Raw genomic sequence first — 24,902 nt, 5'->3', positions numbered from 1 at the left:
CCCACATCTCTCCCCTCCTACCCCCAGGGAAGCATGGGAGTCAGGCTTATGAATTAAAGGGACAAGGAGACGTATATGACGTCCCCCCCTCCCCGAATCTAAAGCTTCTCTCTGGGGGACCACAGCTCCCAGCTCAGACCAAGGCTGCAGTGTCTCCCCCCGACACCCCTGTCGGCATGGACACAGACCCTGAGCCACGGTACTCGGTGGCGGAGGGAGGCCAGACCCCTGTGATAAAATCACCGGATGGAAAAGGCCGCCACCGAACAGCTGGAAACCGGACTGGTCCTGACTGTGTGATCCCTGGGAGGTGGCCATCCTAGTCCAGTAGGCCAGACTGTACCCCCAGGCCCCACCCCCTGGATCCCTATATGCACAACGTGCGCTCACCCTCTGCCCTCCCTCCGGCCAGAGGGGTCAGATGAATAGCGGGTCTGTAGGGCCGGCCAAGGTCTCCCTCCCACCCAATGATCACGGCGGGCGGAGGCCCACCGAGGCGGTGACCCTGGCGACCGAGCTGCCTCTGCACACGGCTGAGAACCTCGTCTGGGGAGGCAGACTGGACGGCGGCAGGATGGCCTCGGTGGAAGAAATAAGCAACTTCCAGGTAAGTCCTCTAAGGGGTGCGGGGGGCTCCCTGGACACTTTGGGGGCTGAAATCCAGCCTGGGCCAGGTACTCTCTCCCCCTCTTCATCCTCTTCTTCTTCTCACCACCACCACCCAACAATGGGCCTTTCTGCTTGCCTTGAAAAATCTGTTGGCGAAATCCCCGCCTTTTCCCCCCTTCCCTCCCACGCTGCTTCTGCTGACTTCTTTCAATGAAGTGAATGATGAGTTGCAAGATGCTGTGGGGACCAGAGGGTGGGCTTGGGAAGCCCGGCAGCTCCCTGGAGATGTGGGTGGGGGGGGGCGGCAAGGAAGATGGTCTCCCTCCTTAGGGAAAAGGGCAGCCAGCCAAGGGTTTCTGGAAGCTGGAAAGGGACCCTACCTCAGCCTCGGCCACAAAGCCCTTCTGTTGCAGGCTGGAAAGTGTCTCATTGAGGGCGGTCACTCAACGCCCTCGGCCCTGGCAGGCCCAGTGAAGCTGGACCTCCCCCCCCCACACTGCTCCTCAAATAGGCACCTCTTTCCCCACCCCATTTCTCTCTGGAGAGAGGGGTTGGGAAGATAACGGAAAGCAGCTTGGCCTAGTGGAAAGAATACGGGCCTGGGAGTCAGAGGACCTGGGTTCTAATTCTGGTTCCACCATTTGTCTTTTAGACTGTGAGCCCACTGTTGGGTAGGGACTGTCTCTATGTGTTGCCAATTTGTACTTCCCAAGCGCTTAGTACAGTGCTCTGCACATAGTAAGCACTCAATAAATACGATTGATTGATTGATTTGTCTTCTGTGGCACCTTGGGTAAGGCCACGGTTTCCACATCTGTAAAGTGGGGATTAAAACCGTGAACCCTATGGGGGACAGGGACACAGAGACTCTGTTCAGCCTGATTAACTTGTATCTCCCCCAGTGCCTGGCACAAAATGATGGCATTTATTAAGTGCTTACTATGTGCAAAGCACTGTTCTAAGCTCAGTACAATGCTCTGTTCAAAGTAGGTGCTCAGTACAGCACTTTACACAGAGTGGGGGTCCAATACGATGCTCTGTACTCGGTAATCAATCAATCAATTGTATTTATTGAGTCCTTACCGTGTGCAGAGCCCTGTACTAAGCGGTTGGGAGTGTACAATAAAACAGAGCTGGTAGACATGTTCCCTGCTCAGAGACCCAGTAGAGTGCTCTGCCTTCATTAATAATAATAACGATGGCATTTATTAAGCGCCTACTATATGCAAAGCACTGTTCTAAGTGCTGGGGAGGATACAAGGTGATCAGGTTGTCCCACGTGGGGCTCACAGTCTTAATCCCCATTTTATAGATGAGGTAACTGAGGCACAGAGAAGTTCAGTGACTTCCCCAAAGTCACTGAGCTGACAATTGGTGGAGCCAGGAACCCATGGTGCTCAATACCATGATCTGCTCACAATAAGGGCCAACACCATGCTCTTTACTCAAGTGGCATTCAGAACAGTGCTCTGGGAACCAGTCCAGTGTCCTGCACTCCATACTACAGTGCTCAGGACCCCATTAGGTGCTCAATTCGATACTTCATTCGCAGTTAGGGCCGGGACAATGCTCTAAACTCAGTAGGTGCTCAGTTGACTGCTCGGAACTCAATTAGGAACTCAATTGTTTCCCTGTGGGACAACCTGATCACCTTGTAACCTCTCCAGTGCTTAGAACAGTGCTTTGCACATAGTAAGCGCTTAATAAATGCCATTATTATTATTATTAATTAGGGCCCAATTTAGTACAGTCACCCAGCTGGAGAGTGGTGGAGTAAGGATCAGAATCCAGGTCTTCTGGCTCCCAGACCCATCGTCCCCATGGCTCAGAGACAGGGGACGTTCGGCCTGAGGGGAGGTGGTGGAGGGCCAGCTGAAGGGAAGTTCCCACCAGTTCTCTGAGACGTGGCTCCCGGGTCCTGGTGGGCGCGGGCCCAGGCTGGCACCCAACTGGCTCCGGGCCGGGCATGCCCAGGGCTGTCCTGGGCGTGGTGGGGCCCAGGTGCGAGGTGATGCAGGGGAGGGGACCTGTCAGTGGTTCCCTGGGAGCCCAAAGGAAAGGACTCTGTCGTGTGAGTGGGTGTGTATGTGTGTGTAGTCAGCAAGCCCGAACCGCCCGTTTCTGGCCCCGGACCCACCTGCCGGTGCTGCCCCTACTTGCCAACCACATTCCTAATGGGTTCGTAGCCGCCGCCTACTGAGAGAGGGCTGAGGCTGGGCTACGGACCGGCCCCGCCAGGCCCGCCCCGACTGGCGAAAACAGCTCAGCACGTGCCTCATCTCGCCCCCACGGCGAAGGCCCCTGGCTCGGAGACTGGCCCGAGGCCACTACATCAGCCCTGACCCTGGCGGGGATCTCCATCTCAGTGGGATGGAAAGTGGGGGAACTCGTTCCCATTTTACAGATGAGGGAACCGAGGACCAGAGGGGTGAAGTGACTCACCCATGGTCATGCAGTAGGCTAATGGTGAAGCCAGGACTAGTGCCCAGGCCCCCTTATTTCCAAGCCTGTGCTCTTATCCCTACCCTTCCCCCCCATCCCTGCTGTCCCCCTTCCTCTCCACTCTACCTTTCGGGCTAGAAGACCTCCCTTTATGGGGGCGCTAAGTGAACCTGGGATAGGTTGGATTGATTGATTGATTATGAATAGCCCAGCACCTCTCTCCTCTATTTTCTTTTTTTAGGTATTTGTTAAGAAGCACTTACTATATGCTGGGCACTAAGCATTAGGGTAGATCAGGTTGGACACAGTCCATTGCACACTCGGGGCTCACAGTCTTCATCCCCATTTTACGGATGAAGTAACTAGAGAAGTGAAGTGGCTTGCCCAAGGTCACCCAGCAAAACAGGTGGTGGCACCGGAATTAGAACCGAGGTCCTTCTGACTCTCAGGCTCGTCTCTAACCACTAGGACCATGCTGCTTCTCCGCTTGCCCCAGCCTGCCCCCGAACCCTCGGAGGAGAGGGGTCCCCACGATTCAGCCCCAGCAGGTGGGTGGGCCCTTCCTGGAAGGCGTCCACGGCCCCTCCCGAGCGTGACCAAGCCGGTGGCCCCTCCAGCCGGGAGCTCCCTCTTTCCACCGTCCTCCCGGTCCAGGGAACGAGGTTGGGTCACAGAGCAAGGGCGGCACCGGGCTGGGATTGACTGTTTTCCTGCTTTTGCCGCCAGCCTGTATCCGGTCGGAAACATATTTTCTCCCCCGTCCCGGTCCAGGTCGTCTCTGCAACTGTGATATTTCACCTCTGGAGGGGATGTCCTACAGATGACACTGCCCAGGCCCCCGATCTGCCTGCCCTTTCGGGCCAGGGAGGGGCTGAGTGATCCCCTCCCTCTGCCCCCTGGGGCTCTTAGAGCAACACAAACTGCCGTTGTTACGATAATAATAATAATTGTGGTATTATTTTAAGCACTTACTAATTGCCTAGCATTGGAGCCGTTACAATGTAAGCTCATTGTGGGTCAGGAATGTGTCTGTTACACTGTTGTGTTGTCCTCTCCCAGGTGCTTAGTTCATGGCCCTGCACATGGTATATGCTCAATAAATACAATTGATTGATACTGGACATAGTCTCTGCCCCTCCTGGTCCTCACAATCTGAACACATTGAAACAGTGAGTCAGTCAGTCAATTATATTTACTGAGAGCTTAGTGTAAAGCACTGTACTAAGCGATTGGAAGAGTACAGTGTAACAATAAAACAGTCACCTTCCCTGCCCACCTTCTAGACTGTGAGCCCGTTGTTGGGTAGGGACCGTCTCTATATTTTGCCAACTTGTACTTCCCAAGCGCTAAGTACAGTGCTCCGCACACAGTAAGTGCTCAATAAATACTATTGAACAAATGAATGAGGCAGACATTAATATAAATAAATAAATTACAGACATATACATAAGTACTGTGGGGCTGGGAAGGGGGATGAATAAAAGGAGAAAGTCAGGGTGATGCAGAAGGGAGTTGGAGAAAAGGAAAAGAGGGCTTAGGGAAGGCCTCTTGGAGGAGTTCTGCCTTTAATAAGTCTTTGAAGACTAATTGTCAGTTATGAGGAAGGAGGGTATTCCAGGCCGGAGGCAGGACGTGGGCAAGAGGTTGGAGGTGAGATAGACAAGATCGAAGTACAGTGAGAATGTTACCATTAGAGGAAAGAAGTGTGAGGGCTGCGTTTTAGTAGGAGAGTAGGGAGATGAGGTAGGAGGGGGCAAGGTGATTGACTGCTTTAAAGCCAATGGTGAAGAGTTTCTGTTTGAAGCGGAGGTGGATGGGTAACCACTGGAGGTTCTCGAGGAGTGGGGAAACATAGCCTGAACGTTTCTGTAGAAAAATGATCCAAGCAGCAGAGTGAAGCATGGACTGGAGTGGGGAGAGACAGGAGGCAGGGAAGTGAGCAAGGAGGCTGATACAATTATCAAGGCGGGATAGGAAAAGTGACTGGATTGACATGGTAGCAGTTTGGATGGAGAAGAAAGGGCAGATTTTAGAGAAGTGGTGACTGTGCAACCTACAGGATTTAGTGTCAGATTAAGTAAGTGGGTTGAATGAGAGAGAGGAGTCAAGGATAACGCCAAGGTTATGGGCTCGTGAGACAGGATAGATGGTAGTGATGTCTACGGTGATGGGAAAGTCAGCGGGAGGACAGGGCTTGGGTGGGAAGATAAGGAATTCTGTTTTGGGCATGTTAAATTTGAGATGACCATGGGACATCCAAGTAGAGATGTCTTGAAGGCAGGAGGAAATGCGCGACTGTAGAGAGGGAGAGAGATCAGAGCTTGTGGGAATGTAGATTTGGGGATTATCCACGTAAAGGCAGTAGTTGAAGCCATGAGAGCAAATGAATTCTCCAAGATAGGGAATAGAAGGGGACCCAGAACTGAACCTTGAGGGACATACATAATTAGGGGGTGGGAGGCAGAGGAGGGGCCCTCGAAAGAAACTGAGAATGCATGGCCAGAGAGGTAGGAGAACCAAGAAGGAGATCATTGGTGATCTTTGAGAGGGAGGTTTTTGCGGAGCTAGGGGAACAGAAGCCAGATTAGAGGGGGTGGAGGAGAAAATTAGAGGAGAAGAATTTGAGACAGAGAGAGTAGCAACTCACTCAAGGAGTTTGGAGAGCAATGGTAGGAGGGGGATGGGGTGAAAACTGGAGGGAGCCATAGGGTCGAGGAAGGGCTCTTTTAGGATAGGGGAGACATGGGCATGTTTGAAAGCAGTGGGGAAGAAGCTACTGGACCGCAAACAGGGGGAATGAAGAGGAGGAAAAAGCTGTAGGAGGAGTAAAGGAAAAAGAAAGGGAGGAGAAGGAAGAAGAGGAGGAGGAAAAGAGGAAGAAGAGGTGGGGTGAAGAGGGTGGAGAAGGATATTCTACAATCCACTCTGCCTTTCCCAACCCTAAGCAGGGCCCAGGCCCGGCTTCAGGTAGAAAGTACGAGAGGCAGCTGCCTTGGGGTACACCATCAATGGGTACACAGTATGCGCTCAATAAATACGATTGAATAAATGAATGAAAGAGGGCAATGATAGACTGTAGAGGTGACTTCCATATGACATCATCACAGCGGGCCACGGGCCTGGGGTACAACAGGAGAAGCAGCGTGGATCAGTGGAAAGAGCATGGGCTTTGGAGTCAGAAATCAGAGGCCCAAATCCCGGCTCCACCAATTGTCAGCTGTGTGACTTTGGGCAAGTCACTTCACTTCTCTGGGCCTCAGTTACCTCATCTGTAAAATGGGGATTAAGACTGTGAGCCCCCTGTGGGACAACCTGATCACCTTGTAACCTCCCCAGCACTTAGAACAGTGCTTTGCACATAGTAAGTGCTTAATAAATGCCATAAAAAAACCATCATCCCATTATGGTGCGAGCCCACTGAATGACATCACCTCAGTACTTTCTGTGCCCGCTGTGTGACGTCATCACACTACCTGCATATCGAGCCGTGTGCCACACCTAGAGAGGAGGCGGCCATGTATTCCCCTGCCTCAGTGAGATTCGGTGGGACCTAATGTCTGAAGCCAAGTCTGGTCCTGTGGTGAAGTGAGAGTGAGGGGACGCTCAGTCAGTCAGTTGGCCAATCGTACTTACTGAACATCTTCCATGTGCAGAGCATTGTACTAAGCACTTGGGAGAGGACAATACAACAACCAACGGACACATTCCCTGCCCACAGTGAGCTTACAGTCCTGTCCCAAGGGAGAGACAGGGAATGGGTGAGACCTCAGATCACCCAGAATCACCTGTCCCAGGACCCCCGCCCCTAGGAGACCAGCATGAAATTCCTCTATGGCCCCCAACTCAAACCCTGCCTTCCCCTCCTGAAACAAACTGAAACAAAGGGTCTGGGGGACTCTGGGAGAGGATGCACTTGGGTCAGGGGGGAGAGGCCTCCTGGAGGATGAGGTGGAGACCCTCCAGGCTGAGGACCCTGAGGCTCAGACTCTGACTTCCCAGGGAGGGGCAGAAGCTCCAGGGCATTGTGGGAGAAGCTGTCAGTCCTGCCCAGAGTAAAACTCACCCTCGGCTTCAAGGCTCTCATCACCTCGCCCCCTCCTACTTCACTTCCCTTCTCTCCTTCTCCAGCCCAGCCTGTACCCTCCGCTCCTCTGCCGCTAATCTCCTCACAGTGCCTCGTTCTCTCCTGTCCCACAATCAACCCCCAGCCCACGTCATCCCCCTGGCCTGAAATGCCCTCCCTCCACACATCGGCCAAATTAGCTCTCTTCCTCCCTTCAAAGCCCTACTGAGACCTCACCACCTCCAGGAGACCTTCCCAGACTGAGCCCCCTCCCCATCCCCCCCCACCTCCTTCCCCTCCCCACAGAATCTGTATATATGTATATATGTTTGTACGTATTTATTACTCTATTTATTTATTCTATTTGTACATATTTATTCTGTTTATTTTATTTTGTTAATATGTTTTGTTTTATTGTCTGTCTCCCCCTTCTAGACTGTGAGCCCGCTGCTGGGTAGGGACCGTTTCTAGATGTTGCCAACTTGTACTTCCCAAGCACTTAGTACAGTGCTCTGCACATAGTAAGCGCTCAATAAATACGATTGAATGAATGAATGAATGAAAATCCTCAGCCGAGGGGACATGCCCAGCATGCCAGGGAGTTGCAAATAAGATTATTTCTTACTTTGTCATTGGCAGGCATTTACTTAAAACGTTTGTCTGTGGGGTGTGATGAAACCAATCCAATAATCTGTTTTTAACGCCCAACTCCTTCTCTAAACTCCTTGTGGGCAGGGGTCACATCTACCAACTCTGTTGTAGTGTACCCTCCCGAGCGTTTTGTACGGGGCTCTCCGCAAAGCAAGCGAGCGCTCAGTACATACCAGAGATCAATCGATAGCCATCGATAGATAAGCAGTATGGCATAGGGACAGAGCATGGGCCAGGGAGTCAGAAGGTTTGCTGCCATTTGTCTGCTGCATAGGGTTAGAGCACGGGCCTGGGAGTCAGAAGGTTTGCTGCCATTTGTCTGCTGCATGACCCCAGGCGAGTCACTCAACTCCTCTGTGCCTCAGTTCCCTCATCTGCAAAATGGGGATCATCATCAGTCGTATTTATTGAGTGCTTACTGTGTGCAGAGCACTGTACTAAGCGCTTGGAAAGTACAAGTTGGCAACATATAGAGACAGTCCCTACCCAACAGTGGGCTCACAGTCTAGAAGGGGGGTGACAGAGAACAAAACAAAACATATTAACAAAATAAAATAAATAGAATAGATATGTACAAGTAAAATAAAGAGTAATAAATACGTACAAAAATATATACAGGTGCTGTGGGGAACGGAAGGAGATAAGGCGGGAGGGATGGAGAGGGGGCGAAGGGGGAAAGGAAGGAGGGGGGGGCATTCCAGGCCAGGGGGTGTATGGCGGATGTGTAGCGGGCCAAAAGCGAGTAAAAGTGAGGAGCTGGATGTTCCCCAATACTGTAGGTGTGAGATCCAATTTTTCTTCATCAAACCGAGTAACTAAGCAGAAGCCATCATGAGGCAAAAATTAAAGGGTTCTGCTGAAGCGGTAGCAAGCCGAGACTAGATGGCTACATCTTCACGCTTCCTAAAGATTATTTTTTATTTTGTCATTGGCAGGCATTGACTGAAAACGTTTGTCTGTGGGATGTGATGAAACCAATCCAATAATCTGTTTTTAACGCCCAACACCTCCTCTAAACTCCTTGTGGGCAGAGGTCACATCTACCAACTCTGTTGTAGTGTACCCTCCCGAGCGTTTTGTACGGGGCTCTCCACAAAGCAAGCCAGCGTTCAGTACATACCAGAGATCAATCGATAACCATCGATAGATAAGCAGTATCGCATAGGGATAGAGCATGGGCCTGGGAGTTACAAGGTCTGCTGCCATTTGTGTGCTGCATAGGGATAGGGCACGGGCCTGGGAGTCACAAGGTTTTCTGCCATTTGTCTGCTGCATAGGGTTAGGGCACGGGCCTGGGAGTCAGAAGGTTTGCTGCCATTTGTCTGCTGCATAGGGGAAAGTGCAACGGGGCCTGGGAGTCAGAAGGCTTGCTGCCATTTGTCTGCTGCATGACCCCGGGCGAGTCACTCAACTCCTCTGTGCCTCAGTTCCCTCATCTGCAAAATGGGGATGGAGACTGTGAGCCCCACGTGGGATAGGCAGAGGGTCCAACCCAATTTGCTGGTTTCCACCCCAGCTCTTAGAATAGTGCCTGGCACGTGGTAAGTGCCTAGCAAACAAATAATAATAATAATAATAATAATGATAATAATAATAATAGCATTTATTAAGCGCTTACTATGTGCAAAGAGAATTACTATGTTTTATTTTGTTCTCTGTCTCCCCCCTTCTAGACTGGGAGCCCACTGTTGGGTAGGGACCGTCTCTATATGTTGCCAACTTGTACTTCCCAAGCGCTTAGTACAGAGCTCTGCACACAGTAAGCGCTCAATAAATACGATTGAATGAATGAATGAATGAATTAAAATCCTCAGCCGAGGGGACATGCCCAGCATGCCAGGGAGTTGCAAATAACTTCACCTAGGCCCTGTTTTATTCTGTCAGTCAATCATATTTATTGAGCACTTACTGTGTGCACAGCACTGTACTAAGCACTTGGAAGAGGACATTGCAACAGTAAACAGACACATTCCCTACCCACAGCAAGCTTAAAGTCTGGCGGTGGCCTGGAGGGGTGGTAGAAAGACATGAATAGAAAGAAAGAAATGACAGATAAGGACATAAGTGCTGTGGGGCTGGGAGGGGGAATGAATAAAGGTAGCGAGTCTTCTACGGAGAGTCAGTCCCTCCCCTCTCTCCTCAGGACCCACAAGGATGAATCAATCAAACAATCGTATTTATTGAGCGCTTACTGTGTGCAGAGCACTGTACTAAGTGCTTGGAAAGTACAAGTTGGCAATACATAGAGACGGTCCCTACCAAACAGTGGGCTCACAGTCTAGAAGGGGGTGACAGAGAACAAAAAACTTATCAACAAAATAAAATAAATAGAATAGATATGTACAAGTAAAATAAATAAATAGAGTAATAAATACGTACAAACATATATACATATATACAGGTGCTGTGGGGAAGGGAAGGAGGGTAAGGCGGGAGGGATGGAGAGGGGGGAGGAGGGGAGGAGAGAAAGGAGGGGGGCTCAGTCTGGGAAGGCTTCCTGGAGGAGGTGAGCTCTCAGTAGGGCCTTGAAGGGAGGAAGAGGAGCTAGCTTGGCAGATGTGGGGGGGGGGGGGGGGGGGGGGCATTCAGGCCAGGGGGGTGTATGGCGGATGTGTAGCGGGCCAAAAGCGAGTAAAATTGAGGAGCTGGATGGTGTCCCCAATACTGCAGGTGCGAGGATCCAATTTTTCTTCATCACACCGAGTAACTAAGGCAGAAGCCATCATGAGGCAAAAATTAAAGGATTCTGCTGAAGCGGTAGCAAGCCGAGGACTAGATGGTTCCATCTTTCCACGCCCCCTGAAGATGATTTCTTACTTTGTTGTTGGTAGGCATTTCCTTAAAACGTTTGTCTGAGTGGGGGTGTGAGGAAACCAATCCAATAATCAGTTTTAATGCCCAACTCCTCCTCTAAACTCTTTTGTGGCAGTGGTCACATCCTACCGACTCTGTTTCGTAGTTGTAACCCTCCCCGAGCCGTTTTGTAGGGGCTCTCCACCAAAGCAAGCGAGCGCTCAGTACATACCAGAGATCCAATCGATAGACCATCGATAGATAAGCAGTATGGCATAGGGATAGAGCACGGACCTGGGAGTCCACATGGTTTTGCTGCCATTTGTGTGCTGCATGAGGGATAGGGCAAGGCCTGGGAGCACAGTTTGCTGCCATTTGTCCTGCTGCATAGGGGTTAGAGCACGGGCCTGGGAGTCACAAGGTTTACTGCCATTTGTCTGCTGCATGACCCTGGGTGAGTCACTCAACTCCTCTGTGCCTCAGTTCCTCATCTGCAAAATGGGGATGGAGACTGTGAGCCCCACGTGGGATAGGGGAGGAGGGGTCCAACCCCAATTTGCCCAACCCAGCTCTTAGAATAGCGCCTGTCACGTGGTAAGTGCCTAGCAAACAAATAATAATAATAATAATGATGATAGCATTTAGTAAGCGGCTTACTTATGTGCAAAGAGAATTACTATGTGTTTTATTTTGATCTCTGTCTCCCCCCTTTTAGACTGTGAGGCCCACTGTTGGGGCAGGTGACCGTCTCTACTATGTTGCCAACTTGGACTTCCCAGCCTTAGTACAGTGCTCTGCACACAGTAAGCGCTCAATAAATATGAATGAATGAAGGAAGGAAGGAATGAATGAATGAAAATCCTCCGCCGAGGGGGACATGCCCAGCATGCCAGGGGAGTTGCAAATAACTTCAACCTAGGCCCCTGTTTTATTCTGTCAGTCAATCGTATTTATTGAGCACTTACTGTGTCGCACAGCACTGTACTAAGCACTTGGAAGAGGGAACTTGCAAAAAAAAACAGACACATTCCCTACCCACAGAAAGCTTAAAGTCTGGCGGTGGGCTGGGTAGCAAGCCGAGACTAGATGGCTCCATCTTCACGCCTCCTAAAGGGTTATTTCTTACTTTGTTCATTGGCAGGCATTGACTAAAACGTTTGTCTGTGTGGGGGTGTGATGAAAGCAATCCATAATCTGTTTTGAACGCCAACTCCTCCTCTAAACCCCTTGTGGGCAGGGGGTCACATCTACCAACTCTGCTGTAGTGTACCTTCCCCGAGCGTTTTTTTACAGGGGCTTTCCATATATGTGGACTCTCCACAAAGCAGCGAGCGCTCAATACATACCAGAGATCAATCAATAACCATCGATAGATAAGCAGTATGGCATGGGGATAGAGCATGGGCCTGGGAGGTCACAAGGTTTGCTGCATTTGTCTGCTGCAATAGGGTTAGAGCATGGGCCTGGGAGTCACAAAGGTTTGCTGCCATTTGTCTGCTGCATAGGGATAGAGCATGGGCCTGGGGGAGGTCAGAGAGGTTTGCTGCGCATTTGTCTGCTAAATGACCCCGGCAAGTCACTCAACTCTCTGTGCCTCAGTTCCCTCATCTGCAAAATGGGGATGGAGACTGTGAGCCCCACATGGATAGGGAGAGGGTTCAACCCAATTTGCTGGTTTCCACCCCAGCTCTTGGGAATGGTGCCTGGCACGTGTAAGTGCCTAGCACAACAAATAATAATAATAATGATAGCCTTTATTAAGTGCTTACTATATGCAAAGAGAGTTACTATGAATTTATTTTGTTCTCTGTCTCCCCCTTCTAGACTGTGAGCCCACTGTTCGGTAGGGGACCGGTCCTCTAGATGTTGCCAACTTGGACTTCCCAAGCGCTTAGTACAGTGCTCTGCACACAGTAAGCTCTCAATAAATACGATTGAATGGATGAATGAATGAATGAATGAATGAATGAATGAAAATCCTGAGCCGAGGGGACATGCCCAGCATGCCAGGGAGTTGCAAATAACTTTACCTAGGCCCTGTTTTATTCTGTCAGTCAATCGTATTTATTGAGCACTTACTGTGTGCACAGCACTGTACTAAGCACTTGGAAGAGGACATTGCAACAATAAACAGACACATTCTCTACCCACAGCAAGCATAAAGTCTCGCGGTGGGCTGGGTAGCAAGCCGAGACTAGATGGCTACATCATCATGCCTCCTAAAGATTATTTTTTACTTTGTCATTAGCAGGCATTGACTTAAAACGTTTGTCTTTGGGGTGTGATGAAACCAATCCAAAAATCAGTTTTAATGCCGAACTCCTCCTCTAAACTCCTTGTGGGCAGGGATCACATCTACCAACTCTGTTGTAGTGTACCCTCCCGAGCATTTTATACGGGGCTCTCCCACAAAGCAAGGGAGCGCTCAGTACATACAAGAGATCAATCAATAACCATCGATAGATAAGCAGTATCGCACAGGGATAGAGCATGGGCCTGGGAGACACAAGGTTTGCTGCCATTTGTCTGCTGCATAGGGAGTAGAGCACGGGCCTGGGAGTCAGAAGGTTTGCTGCCATTTGTCTGCTGCATAGGGATAGGGCACGGGCCTGGGAGTCACAAGGTTTGCTGTCATTTGTCTGCTGCATAGGGATAGAGCACGGGCCTGGGAGTCAGGAAGGTTTGCTGCATTTGTCTACTGCATGACCCCGGGCGAGTCACTCAACTCCTCTGTGCCTCAGTCCCTCATCTGCAAAATGGGGATGGAGACTGTGAGCCCCACGTGGGATATGGACAGGGTCCAACCCAATTTGCTGGTTTCTACCCCAGCTCTTAGAATGGTGCCTGGTTCGTGGAAAGTGCCTAGCAAACAAATAAAAATAATAATAATAATGATAGCATTTATTAAGCGCTTACTATGTGCAAAGAGAATTACTATGTTTTATTTTGTTCTCTGTCTCCCCCTTCTAGACTGTGAGCCCACTGTTGGGTAGGGACCGTCTCTATATGTTGCCAACTTGTACTTCCCAGGCGCTTAGTACAGTGCTCTGCACACAGTAAACGCTCAATAAATATGAGTGAGTGAATGAATGAATGAATAAATAAATGAATGAATGAAAATCCTCAGCCGAGGGGACATTCCCAGCATGCCAGGGAGTTGCAAATAACTTCACCTAGGCCCTGTTTTATTCTGTCAGTCAATCGTATTTATTGAGCACTTGCTGTGTGCACAGCACTGTACTAAGCACTTGGAAGAGGACATTGCAACAATAAACAGACACACTCCCTACCCACAGCAACCTTAAAGTCTGGAGGTGGGCTGGGGGGGCGGTAGAAAGACATGAATAGAAAGAAAGAAATGACAGATAAGGACATAAGTGCTGTGGTGCTGGGAGGGGGAATTGAATAAAGGTAGCGAGTCTTTTACGGAGAATCAGTCCCTCCCCTCTCTCCTCAGGACCCACAAGGATCAATCAATCATTCAATCGTATTCATTGAGCGCTTACTGTGTGCAGAGCACTGTACTAAGCGCTTGGGAAGTACAAGTTGGCAACACATAGAGACGGTCCCTATCCAACAGTGGGCTCACAGTCTAGAAGGGGGTGACAGAGAACAAAACAAAGCACATTAACAAAAGAAAATAAATAGAATAGATATGTACAAGTAAAATAAATAAATAGAGTAATAAATACATACAAACATATATACATATATACAGGTGCTGTGGGGAAGGGAAGGAGGTAAGGCGGGAGCGATGGAGAGGGCGAGGAGGGGGAGAGGAAGGACCCCAGGGGCTCAGTCCTGGGATGGCCTCCTGGAGGACGTGACCCTCTCAGTAGGGCCTTGAAGGGATGAAGAGAGGTACTAGCTTGGCGGATGTGGGGGAGGTGGGGGACATTCCAGGCAGGGTGTGTATGGTGGAAGTGTAGCAGGCCAAAAGTGAGTAAAATTGAGGAGCTGGATGTTCCCCTATACCTGCAGGGTGCGAGATCCAATTTTTTTTCATCAAACCGAGTAAACTCTAAGCAGAAGCCATCATGAGGCAAAAATTAAATGGTTCTGCCTGAAGCAGTAGCAAGCCGAGACTAGAATGGCTACATCTTCACGCCTCCTAAAGATTATTTTTTACTTTTGTCATTGGCAGGCATTGACTGAAAACGTTTGTCTGTTGGGTGTGATGAAACCCAATCCAATAATCTGTTTTTTAACGCCCAACTCCTCCTCTAAACTCCTTGATGGGCTGTTTTTAACGCCCAACTGCTCTCTCTAAACTCCTTGTGGGCAGGGGTCACATCTACCAACTCTGTTGTAGTGCACCCTCCTGAGCTTTTTGTACGGGGCTCTCCACAAAGCAAGCCAGCGTTCAGTACATACCAGAGATCAATCGTAAGCCTTCGATAGCGTAAGCAGTATCGTATAGGATAGAGCACAGGCCTGGGAGGTCACAAGGTTTGCTCCCCATTTGTCTGCTGCATAGGGATAGAGCATGGGCTTGGGAGTCACAAGGTTTGCCTGCCATTTGTCCTGCTGCATAGGGATAGGGGCACGGGGCCTGGGAGTCAGAAGATTTGCTGCCATTTGTCTGCTGCATGACCCCGGGCAAGTCACTCAACTCCTCTGTACCTCAGTTCCCTCATCTGCAAAATGGGGATGGAGATTGTGAGCCCCACGTGGGATAGGGACAGCGTCCAACCCAATTTGCTGGTTTCCACCCCAGCTCTTAGAATGGTGCCTCGCACGTGGTAGGTGCCTAGCAAAAAAATAATAATAATAACAATGATAGCATTATTAAGCGCTTACTATGTGCAAAGAGAATTACTATGTTTTATTTTGTTCTCTGTCTCCCCCTTCTAGACTGTGAGCCCACTTTGGGTAGGGACCGTCTCTAGATGTTTGCCAACTTGTACTTCCCAAGCGCTTAGTACAGTGCTCTGCACACAGTAAGCACTCAATAAATACAAGTAAATGAATGAATGAATGAATGAATGAATGAATGAAATCCTCAGCCGAGGGGACATGCCCAGCATGCCAGGGAGTTGCAAATACTTCACATAGGCCCTGTTTTATTCTGTCAGTCAATCGTATTTATTGAGCACTTACTGTGTGCACAGCACTGTACTAAGCACTTGGAAGAGGACATTGCAACAATAAACAGACACGTTCCCTACCCACAGCAAGCTTAAAGTCTGGCGGTGGGGCTGGGTAGCAAGCCGAGACTAGATGGCTCCATCTTCACACCTCCTAAAGATTATTTCTTACTTTGTCATTGGCAGGCATTGGACTGAAAACGTTTGTCTGTGGGGGTGTGATGAAACCAATACAATAATCTGTTTTTAACGCCCAACTCCTCCTCTAAACTCCTTGTGGTCAGGGATCACACCTACCGACTCTGTTGTAGTGTACCCTCCCGAGCGTTTTTGTACGGGGCTCTCTCACAAAGCGAGCACTCAGTACATACCACAGATCAATCGATAACCATCGATAGATAAGCAGTATCGCATGGGGATAGAGCACGGGCCTGGGAGTCACAAGGTTTCCTGCCATTTGTCTGCTGCATAGGGACGGGGCATGGGCCTGGGAGTCAGAAGGTTTCCTGCCATTTGTCTGCTGCATAGGGACGGGGCATGGGCCTTGGAGTCAGAAGGTTTGCTGCCATTTGTCAGCTGCATGACCCCGGGCAAGTCACTCAACTCCTCTGTGCCTCAGTTCCCTCCTCTGCAAAATGGGGATGGAGACTGTGAGCCCCACGTGGGATAGGGAGAGGGTCCAACCCAATTTGCTGGTTTCCACCCCAGCTCTTAGAATGGTGCCTGGCACGTGGTAAGTGCCTAGCAAACAAATAATAATAATAATAATAATAATAATAATAATAATAATAATAATAATAATAAAAATGATAGCATTTATTAAGCACTTACTATGTGCAAAGAGAATTACTATGTTTTATTTTGTTCTCTGTCTCAACCTTCTAGACTGTGAGCCCACTGTTCGGTAGGGACCGTCTCTAGATGTTGCCAACTTGTACTTCCCAAGCGTTTAGTACAATGCTCTGCACACAGTAAGCGCTCAATAAATACTATTGAATGAATGATGAATGAATGAATGAATGAATGAATGAATAGAAAATCCTCTGCCGAGGGGACATGCCCAGCGTGCCCGGGAGTTGCGAATAACTTCACCTGTTTTATTCTGTCAGTCAATCGTATTTATTGAGTACTTAACTGTGTGCACAGCAACTGTACTAAGCACTTGGAAGAGGACATTGCAACAATAAACAGGACACAATTCCCTAGCCACAGCAAGCTTAAAGTCTGGCGGTGGGCTGGGTAACAAGCCAAGACTAGATGGCTCCATCTTCACCGCCTCCTAAAGAGGATTTCTTACTTTGTCATTGGCAGGCATTGACTGAAAACATTTGTCTGTGGGGTGTGATGAAACCAATGCAATAATCTGTTTTTTAACACCCAACTCCTCCTCTAAATTCCTTGTGGGCAGGGGTCACATCTACCAACTCTGTTGTAGTGTACCTTCCCGAGCGTTTTGTACGAAGCTCTCCATATACGGGGCTCTCCACAAAGCAAGCGAGCGCTCAGTACAAACCAGAGATCAATCGATAACCATCGATAGATAAGCAGTATGGAATAGGGATAGAGCACGGGCCTGGGAGTCAGAAGGTTTGCTGCCATTTGTCTGCTGCATAGGGATAGAGCACGGGCCTGGGAGTCACAAGGTTTGCTGCCATTTGTCTGCTGCATAGGGATGGGGCACGGGCCTGGGAGTCAGGAAGGTTTTGCTGCCATTTGTCTGCTGCATGGCCCTGGGCAAGTCACTCAACTCCTCTGTGCCTCAGTTCCTTCATCTGCAAAATGGGGGATGGAGACTGTGAGCCCCACGTGGGATAGGGACAGGGTCCAACCCAATTTGCTGGTTTCCACCCCAGCTCTTAGAATGGTGCCTGGCATGTGGTAAGTGCCTAGCAAACAAATAATAATAAAAATGATAGCATTTATTAAGCGCTTACTATGTGCAAAGAGAATTACTATGTTTTATTTTGTTCTCTGTCTCCCCCTTCTAGACTGTGAGCCCACTGGTCGGTAGGGACCGTCTCTAGATGTTGCCAACTTGTACTTCCCAAGTGCTTAGTACAGTGCTCTGAACACAGTAAGCAGCTCAATAAATACCATTGAATGAATGAATGAATGAATGAATAAAATGAATGAATCTCCTCAGCCGAGGGGACATGGCCCAGCATGCCAGGGAGTTGCAAATAACTTCATGTAGGCCCTGTTTTATTCTGTCAGTCAATCGTATTTTTTGAGTGCTTCCTGTGTGCACAGCACTGTACTAAGCACTTGGAAGAGTACATTGCAACAATAAACAGACACATTCCCTAGCCACAGCAAGCTTAAAGTCTGGCGGTGGGCTGGGTAACAAGCCGAGACTAGACGGCTCCATCTTCACGCCTCCTAAAGATGATTTCTTACTTTATCATTGGCAGGCATTGACTTAAAACGTTTGTCTGTGGGGTGTGATGAAACCAATGCAATAATCTGTTTTTAACACCCAACTGCTCCTCTAAACTCCTTGTGGGCAGGGGTCACATCTACCAACTCTGTTGTAGCGTACCTTCCCGAGCGTTTTGTACGGGGCTCTCCATATACGGGGCTCTCCACAAAGCAAGCGAGCGCTCAGTACATACCAGAGATCAATCGATAACCATCGATAGATAAGCAGTATGGCATAGGGATAGAGCATGGGCCTGGGAGTCACAAGGTTTGCTGCCATTTGTCTGCTGCATAGGGATGGGGCACGGGCCTGGGAGTCAGAAGGTTTGCTGCCATTTGTCTGCTGCATGGGGACAGAGCACGGGCCTGGGAGTCACAAGGTTTGCTGCCATTTCTCTGCTGCATGACCCCGGGCGAGTCACTCAACTCCTCTGTGCCTCAGTTCCCTCATCTGCAAAATGGGAATGGAGACTGTGAGCCCCACGTGGGATAGGGACAGGGTCCAACCCAATTTGCTGGTTTCCACCCCAGCTCTTAGAATGGTGCCTGGCACGTGGTAAGTGCCTAGCAGACAAATGATAATAATAATAATAATAATAATAATAATAATAATGATAGCATTTATTAAGCGCTTACTATGTGCAAAGAGAATTACTATGTTTTATTTTGTTCTCTGTCTCCCCCTTCTAGACTGTGAGCTCACTGTTCGGTAGGGACCGTCTCTAGATGTTGCCAACTTGTACTTCCCAAGCCTTTAGTACAATGCTCTGCACACAGTAAGCGCTCAATAAATACGATTGAATCAATGAATGAATGAATGAATGAATGAATGAATGAATGAATGAATGAAAATCCTCAGCCGAGGGGACATGCCCAGCATGCCAGGGAGTTGCAAATAACTTCACCTAGGCCCTGTTTTATTCTGTCAGTCAATCATATTTATTGAGCACTTACTGTGTGCACAGCACTGTACTAAGCACTTGGAAGATGACATTGCAACAATAAACAGACACATTTCCTACCCACAGCAAGCTTAACGTCTGGCGGTGGGCTGGGTAGCAAGCCGAGACTAGATGGCTCCATCTTCACGCCTCCTAAAGATGATTTCTTACTTTGTCATTGGCAGGCATTGAATTAAAACGTTTGTCTGTGGCATGTGATGAAACCAATCCAATAATCTGTTTTTAATGCCCAACTCCTCCTCTAAACTCCTTGTGGGCAGGGGTCACATCTCCCAACTCTGTTGTAGTGTACCTTCCCGAGTGTTTTCTACGGGGCTCTCCATATACAGGGCTCTCCATATATGGGCTCTCCAGAAAGGCAAGCGAGCGCTCAGTACATACCAGAGATCAATTGATAACCATGGATAGATAAGCAGTATGGCATAGGGATAGAGCACGGGCCTGGGAGTCACAAGGTTTGCTGCCATTTGTCTGCTGTATAGGGACAGAGCACGGGCCTGGGAGTCAGAAGGTTTGCTGTATTTGTCTGCTGCATAGGGTTAGGGCACGGGCCTGGGAGTCACAAGGTTTGCTGCCATTTGTCTGCTGTATAGGGATAGAGCATGGGCCTGGGAGTCAGAAGGTTTGCTGTATTTGTCTGCTGCATAGGGTTAGGGCACGGGCCTGGGAGTCACAAGGCTTGCTGCCATTTGTCTGCTGCATAGGGATTGAGCAGGGGCCTGGGAGTCAGAAGGTTTGCTGCCATTTGTCTGCTGCATAAGGATAGGGCACTGGCCTGGGAGTCGCAAGGTTTCCTGCCATTTGTCTGCTGCATAGGGTTAGGGCACAGGCCTGGGAGACAGAAGGTTTGCTGCCATTTGTCTGCTGCATGACCCCGGGCGAGTCACTCAACTCCTCTGTGCCTCGGTTCCCTCATCTGCAAAATGGGGATGGAGACTGTGAGCCCCACGTGGGATAGGGACAGGGTCCAACCCAATTTGCTGGTTTCCACCCCAGCTCTTAGAATGGTGCCTGGTACGTGGTAAGTGCCTACCAAACAAATAATAATAATAATAATAATAGAATTTATTAAGCGCTTACTATGTGCAAAGAGAATTACTATGTTTTATTTTGTTCTCTGTCTCCCCCTTCTAGACTGTGAGCCCGCTGTTGGGTAGGGACCATCTCTATATGTTGCCAACTTGTACTTCCCAAGCGCTTAGTACAGTGCTCTGCACACAGTAAGCGCTCAATAAATACGATTGAATGAATGAATGAATGAATGAATTAAAATCCTCAGCCGAGGGGACATGCCCAGCATGCCAGGGAGTTGCAAATAACTTCACATAGGCCCTGTTTTACTCTGTCAGTCAATCGCATTTATTGATCACTTACTGTGTGCACAGCACTGTACTAAGCACTTGGAAGAGGACATTGCAACAATAAACAGACACAATTCCCTACCCACAGCAAGCTTAAAGTCTGGCGGTGGGCTGGGTAGCAAGCCGAGACTAGATGGCTTCATCTTCACGCCTCCTGAAGATTATTTCTTACTTTGTCATTGGCAGGCATTGACTTAAAACGTTTGTCTGTGGGGTGTGATGAAACCAATCCAATAATCTGTTTTTAATGCCCAACTCCTCCTCTAAACTCCTTGTGGGCAGGGGTCACATCTACCAACTCTGTTGTAGTGTACCCTCCCGAGCGTTTTGTACGGGGCTCTCCACAAAGCAAGCGAGCGCTCAGTACATACCAGAGATCAATCGATAACCATCGATAGATAAGCAGTATGGCGTAGGGATAGAGCACGGGCCTGGGAGTCACAAGGTTTCCTGCCATTTGTCTGCTGCGTAGGGATAGAGCATGGGCCTGGGAGTCACAAGGTTTGCTGCCATTTGTCTGCTGCATGGCCCCGGGAGAGTCACTCAACTCCTCAGTGCCTCATCCCTTCATCTGGGGATGGATACTGTGAGCCCCACGTGGGATAGGGACAGGGTCCAACCCAATTTGCTGGTTTCCACCCCAGCTCTTAGAATGGTGCCTGGCACGTGGTAAGTGCCTAGCAAACTAATAATAATAATAATAAAATAGCATTTATTAAGCGCTTACTATGTGCAAAGAGAATTACTATGTTTTATTTTGTTCTCTGTCTCCCCCTTCTAGACTGTGAGCCCACTGTTTGGTAGGGACCGTCTCTAGATGTTGCCAACTTGTACTTCCCAAGCGCTTAGTACAGTGCTCTGCACATAGTAAGCACTCAATAAATGCGATTGAATGAATGAATGAATGAATGAATGAATGAATGAATGAAAATCCTCAGCCAAGGGGACGTGCCCAGCATGCCAGGGAGTTGCAAATAACTTCACCTAGGCCCTGTTTTATTCTGTCAGTCAATCATATTTATTGAGCACTTACTGTGTGCACAGCACTGTACTAAGCACTTGGAAGAGGACATTGCAACAATAAACAGACACATTCCCTACCCACAGCAAGCTTAAGGTCTGGTGGTGGGCTGGGGGGGCGGTAGAAAGACATGAATAGAAATGACAGATACGGACATAAGTGCTGTGGGGCTGGAAGGGGGAATGAATAAAGGTAGAGAGTCTTTTTCGGAGAGTCAGTCCCTACCCCTCTCTCCTCAGGACCCACAAGATGAAGAGAATTACTATGTTTTATTTTATTCTCTGTCTCCCCCTTCTAGACTGTGAGCCCACTGTTGGGTAGGGACCATCTCTATATGTTGCCAACTTGTACTTCCCAAGCGCTTAGTACAGTGCTCTGCACACAGTAAGCGCTCAGTAAATATGATTGAATGAATGAAAGGGGGCAGCTGGGACGGAGCTGGGGGCTGGGGGCCAGGGAGACCGCAGAAGAGAGGAGGGTTGTTCGCACAAAAGCAGGGTCGGGGTCACTGGCAGAGCAAACAGAAAGAGGGGAAACTGTGCCTCTGCCTCAGTAGAGACCCCCGCCCTTCCCCCAGCCCCACCCCAGCCCTGTCTGGCCTCTGAGCTGACCGTGGGCTTTTGCCAATGTTGGTTTTGGAGAACCCTTCCTCCACACCCTCAGGGCAGAAGACCACCTTTCCTGGCTGGGCCTGGGAGCCGGGCTTTCTGCTGCCAGTTAGCCCAGAGGCCACTATGCTCAGGTGCGCCTGATTCTGCGGCTGTAATATTAACAATAATTATGATGGTATTTGTTAAGCTCTTTTTATGTGCTAAGCCCTGGGATGGATGCAGGCAAATCAAGCTGGACACAGTCCCTGTCCCACATGGGGCTCACAGTCTCAATCCCCATTTTGCTGATGAGGTAACTGAGGCATGGAGAAATGAAGTGACTTGCCCAAGGTCACACGGCAGACAAGTAGCAGAGATGGGATTAGAACCCATGACCTTTTGACTCCCAGGCCCAAGCTCTATCCTCTAAGCTTAGTGCAGTGCTCTGCACACAGTAAGCACTCAGTAAATACGATTGACTGACTGATTGACTGACTGATACATTAGTAATGGTAACTATTAAGCCCCAACCCAGGAACGCCCTCCTTCCTCAAATCTGACAATGACTCTCCCCACCTTCAAAGCCTTACTGAAGACACATCTCCACCGAGAGGCCTTCCCTGACTATGCACTCATTTCCGTTTCTCCCACTCCCTTATGCATCGTCCTGATTTGCTCCCTTTATTCACCCTGCCTGAGCCCTGCAACACTTATGCCCATATCCATAATTTATTTATTTATATTAGTGTCTCTCCCTCCCTCTAGACTGTAAACGCATTGTGGGCAGGGAATTTTGTCTGTTTTATTGTTATATTACACTCTCCCAAGTGCTTAGTACAGTACTCTGCACACAATAAGTGCTCAATAAATACAATTGATTGATTGACTGATCGTTATGAGCCAAACACTGAGCTAAACACTGGGGTAGGCACAGCTCTAACAGATGAGGCACAGTCTTTGTTCCACACGAGTGGCACAATTTCGGAAAACTACTGCTGTAATACATAATTATACTTGTGGTATTTGTTATATGCTTACTATGTGCCAAGCATTGTGCTCCCTGCTGGGATAGCTATAGGGTTTTCAGATCAGATGTCATGCAGGGCTCACCATCTAAGGGGGAGAGAGAACAGGTATTGAATTCCCACTTTACCAGTGAGGAAACTGAGGCATAGAGGAGGCAAGGGACCTGTTCAAGGTCACACAGCAGTTATATGTAACATCACGGCTGGGGCCTCAACAATCTCACTGGCCCCAGGAATGGAGAGGAGGAGGAGAGTGGCCTAGGCGATAGAGCACAGCACAGGGAGACAGAAAGACCTGAATATTAATCCCAGCTCCATCACTTGTCTGTTGTGCGACCTTAGGCAAGTCACTTCACTTCCCTGTGCCTCAGTTCCCTCATCTGTAAAATGGGGATTAAGACTGTGAGCCCCATGTGGGACGGGGACTGCATCCAACCTGATTAGCTTGTATAATAATAATGGTATTTGTTAAGTGCTTATCATGCACCAGACACTACATTCATTCAATCATATTTATTGAGCGCTTACTGTGTGCAGAGCACTGTACAAAGCGCTTGGGAAGTACAAGTTCCCAATGAATGAATGAATGAATGAACAAGTTGGCAACATATAGAGACAATCCCTACTCAACAGTGGGCTCACAGTCTAGAAGGGGGAGACAGACAACAAAACATATTAACAAAATAAAATAAATAGAATATGTACAAGTAAAATAAATAGAGTAATAAATATGTACAAACATACATACATATATATACACTGTATCTAACCCCAGTGCTTAGTACAGTGCCTGGCACATAGTAAATGTTTAGCAAACATCATTAAAAAAAAAGGGGGGGGGGGGGGAGATTCCAGTGTCGCTTTGTGAGAACATCTGTGGAGATTTGCTTCCAGCACAAAGCAAGTAAAGTAGTGAGTGTGAGCCCACTGTTGGGTAGGGACTGTCTCTATATGTTGCCAACTTGTACTTCCCAAGCGCTAAGTACAGTGCTCTGCACACAGTAAGCGCTCAATAAATACGATTGATTGATTGATTGAATGAATGAATGAATGAATGAATGAATGAATGAATGAGTGTGTGGGTGGGTGAGTGTATGTTTTCCAAGGGTGAAAATGAAGCCAGGTTCAGACTAAGGGGTTCCCGTGTCCCAAGTGTTCCCAAGGATGGGTCAACCTGCAGGCTCTGACCACGGGAGGGTTGGTGGTCCGGTGACTTGTATAGCCCTCTCCCAGCTGGCCCCTCTGGCTCTGGCCCCCATGGGCCACTGCCAGCTAAAGCTGTGACCGCCCCCCTGTCCGAGGTAAACACACACACCCCAACATTCCTGTCTGGGGTTGCCCGGGATGAACAAGGCTGAGTCACGCCAAGCAGTCCTGAGCTCTTGTGGTAAGAGCCTCTGAATGAGAGGAAACCAAGGTAACAGAGAGGCATCCAAGAGGTAACACAGAGGTGACCAAGTTCCCATCCCTTGGTCTTCTGGGCCAGCCCTCTGCTCCCCAGGATATGTGGGAATGGATGCAGGGCACTGTACTGAGCGCCTGGTCTGTGCAGAGACTGTGCTGGGTTCCCCCTGTGGGCATTCATTCATTCATTCATTCATTCAATCGTATTTATTGAGTGCTTGCTGTGTGCAGAGCACTGTACTTGGGAAGTACAAGCTGGCAACATATAGAGACGGTCCCTACCCAACAGTGGGCTCACAGTTGTGTATGCCACCTGTGTGAAGGGCACAGTACTGATACAGCATGGCTCAGTGGAAAGAGCAGGGGCTTTGGAGTCAGAGGTCATGGGTTCGAATTCCGGCTCCGCCACATGTCCACTTTATGACATCGGGCAAGTCACTTAATATCTCTAAGCCTCAGTTCCCTCATCTGTAAAA

At 49.0% G+C, this 24,902-nt stretch overlaps 1 protein-coding gene across 1 annotated transcript in view; it reads left to right on the top strand.

Annotated features, from left to right (window-relative positions):
* The first annotated feature begins 545 nt into the window (after positions 1-545).
* Positions 546-24,902, top strand: part of NINJ2 (ninjurin 2) — a 35,848-nt gene continuing 11,491 nt past the window's right edge. The window contains exon 1 of the mRNA XM_038767854.1: positions 546-607. Coding sequence (XP_038623782.1) covers positions 575-607 — 33 coding nt within the window. The 5' untranslated portion in view covers positions 546-574. The remainder of the gene's footprint in view (positions 608-24,902) is intronic.

This window comes from Tachyglossus aculeatus, chromosome 27 (assembly GCF_015852505.1).
Source record: "Tachyglossus aculeatus isolate mTacAcu1 chromosome 27, mTacAcu1.pri, whole genome shotgun sequence".
NCBI lineage: Eukaryota > Metazoa > Chordata > Mammalia > Monotremata > Tachyglossidae > Tachyglossus > Tachyglossus aculeatus.
The sequence above is the reverse complement of the archived record's forward strand: the minus strand, read 5'-3'. Positions and strand labels throughout refer to the sequence as shown.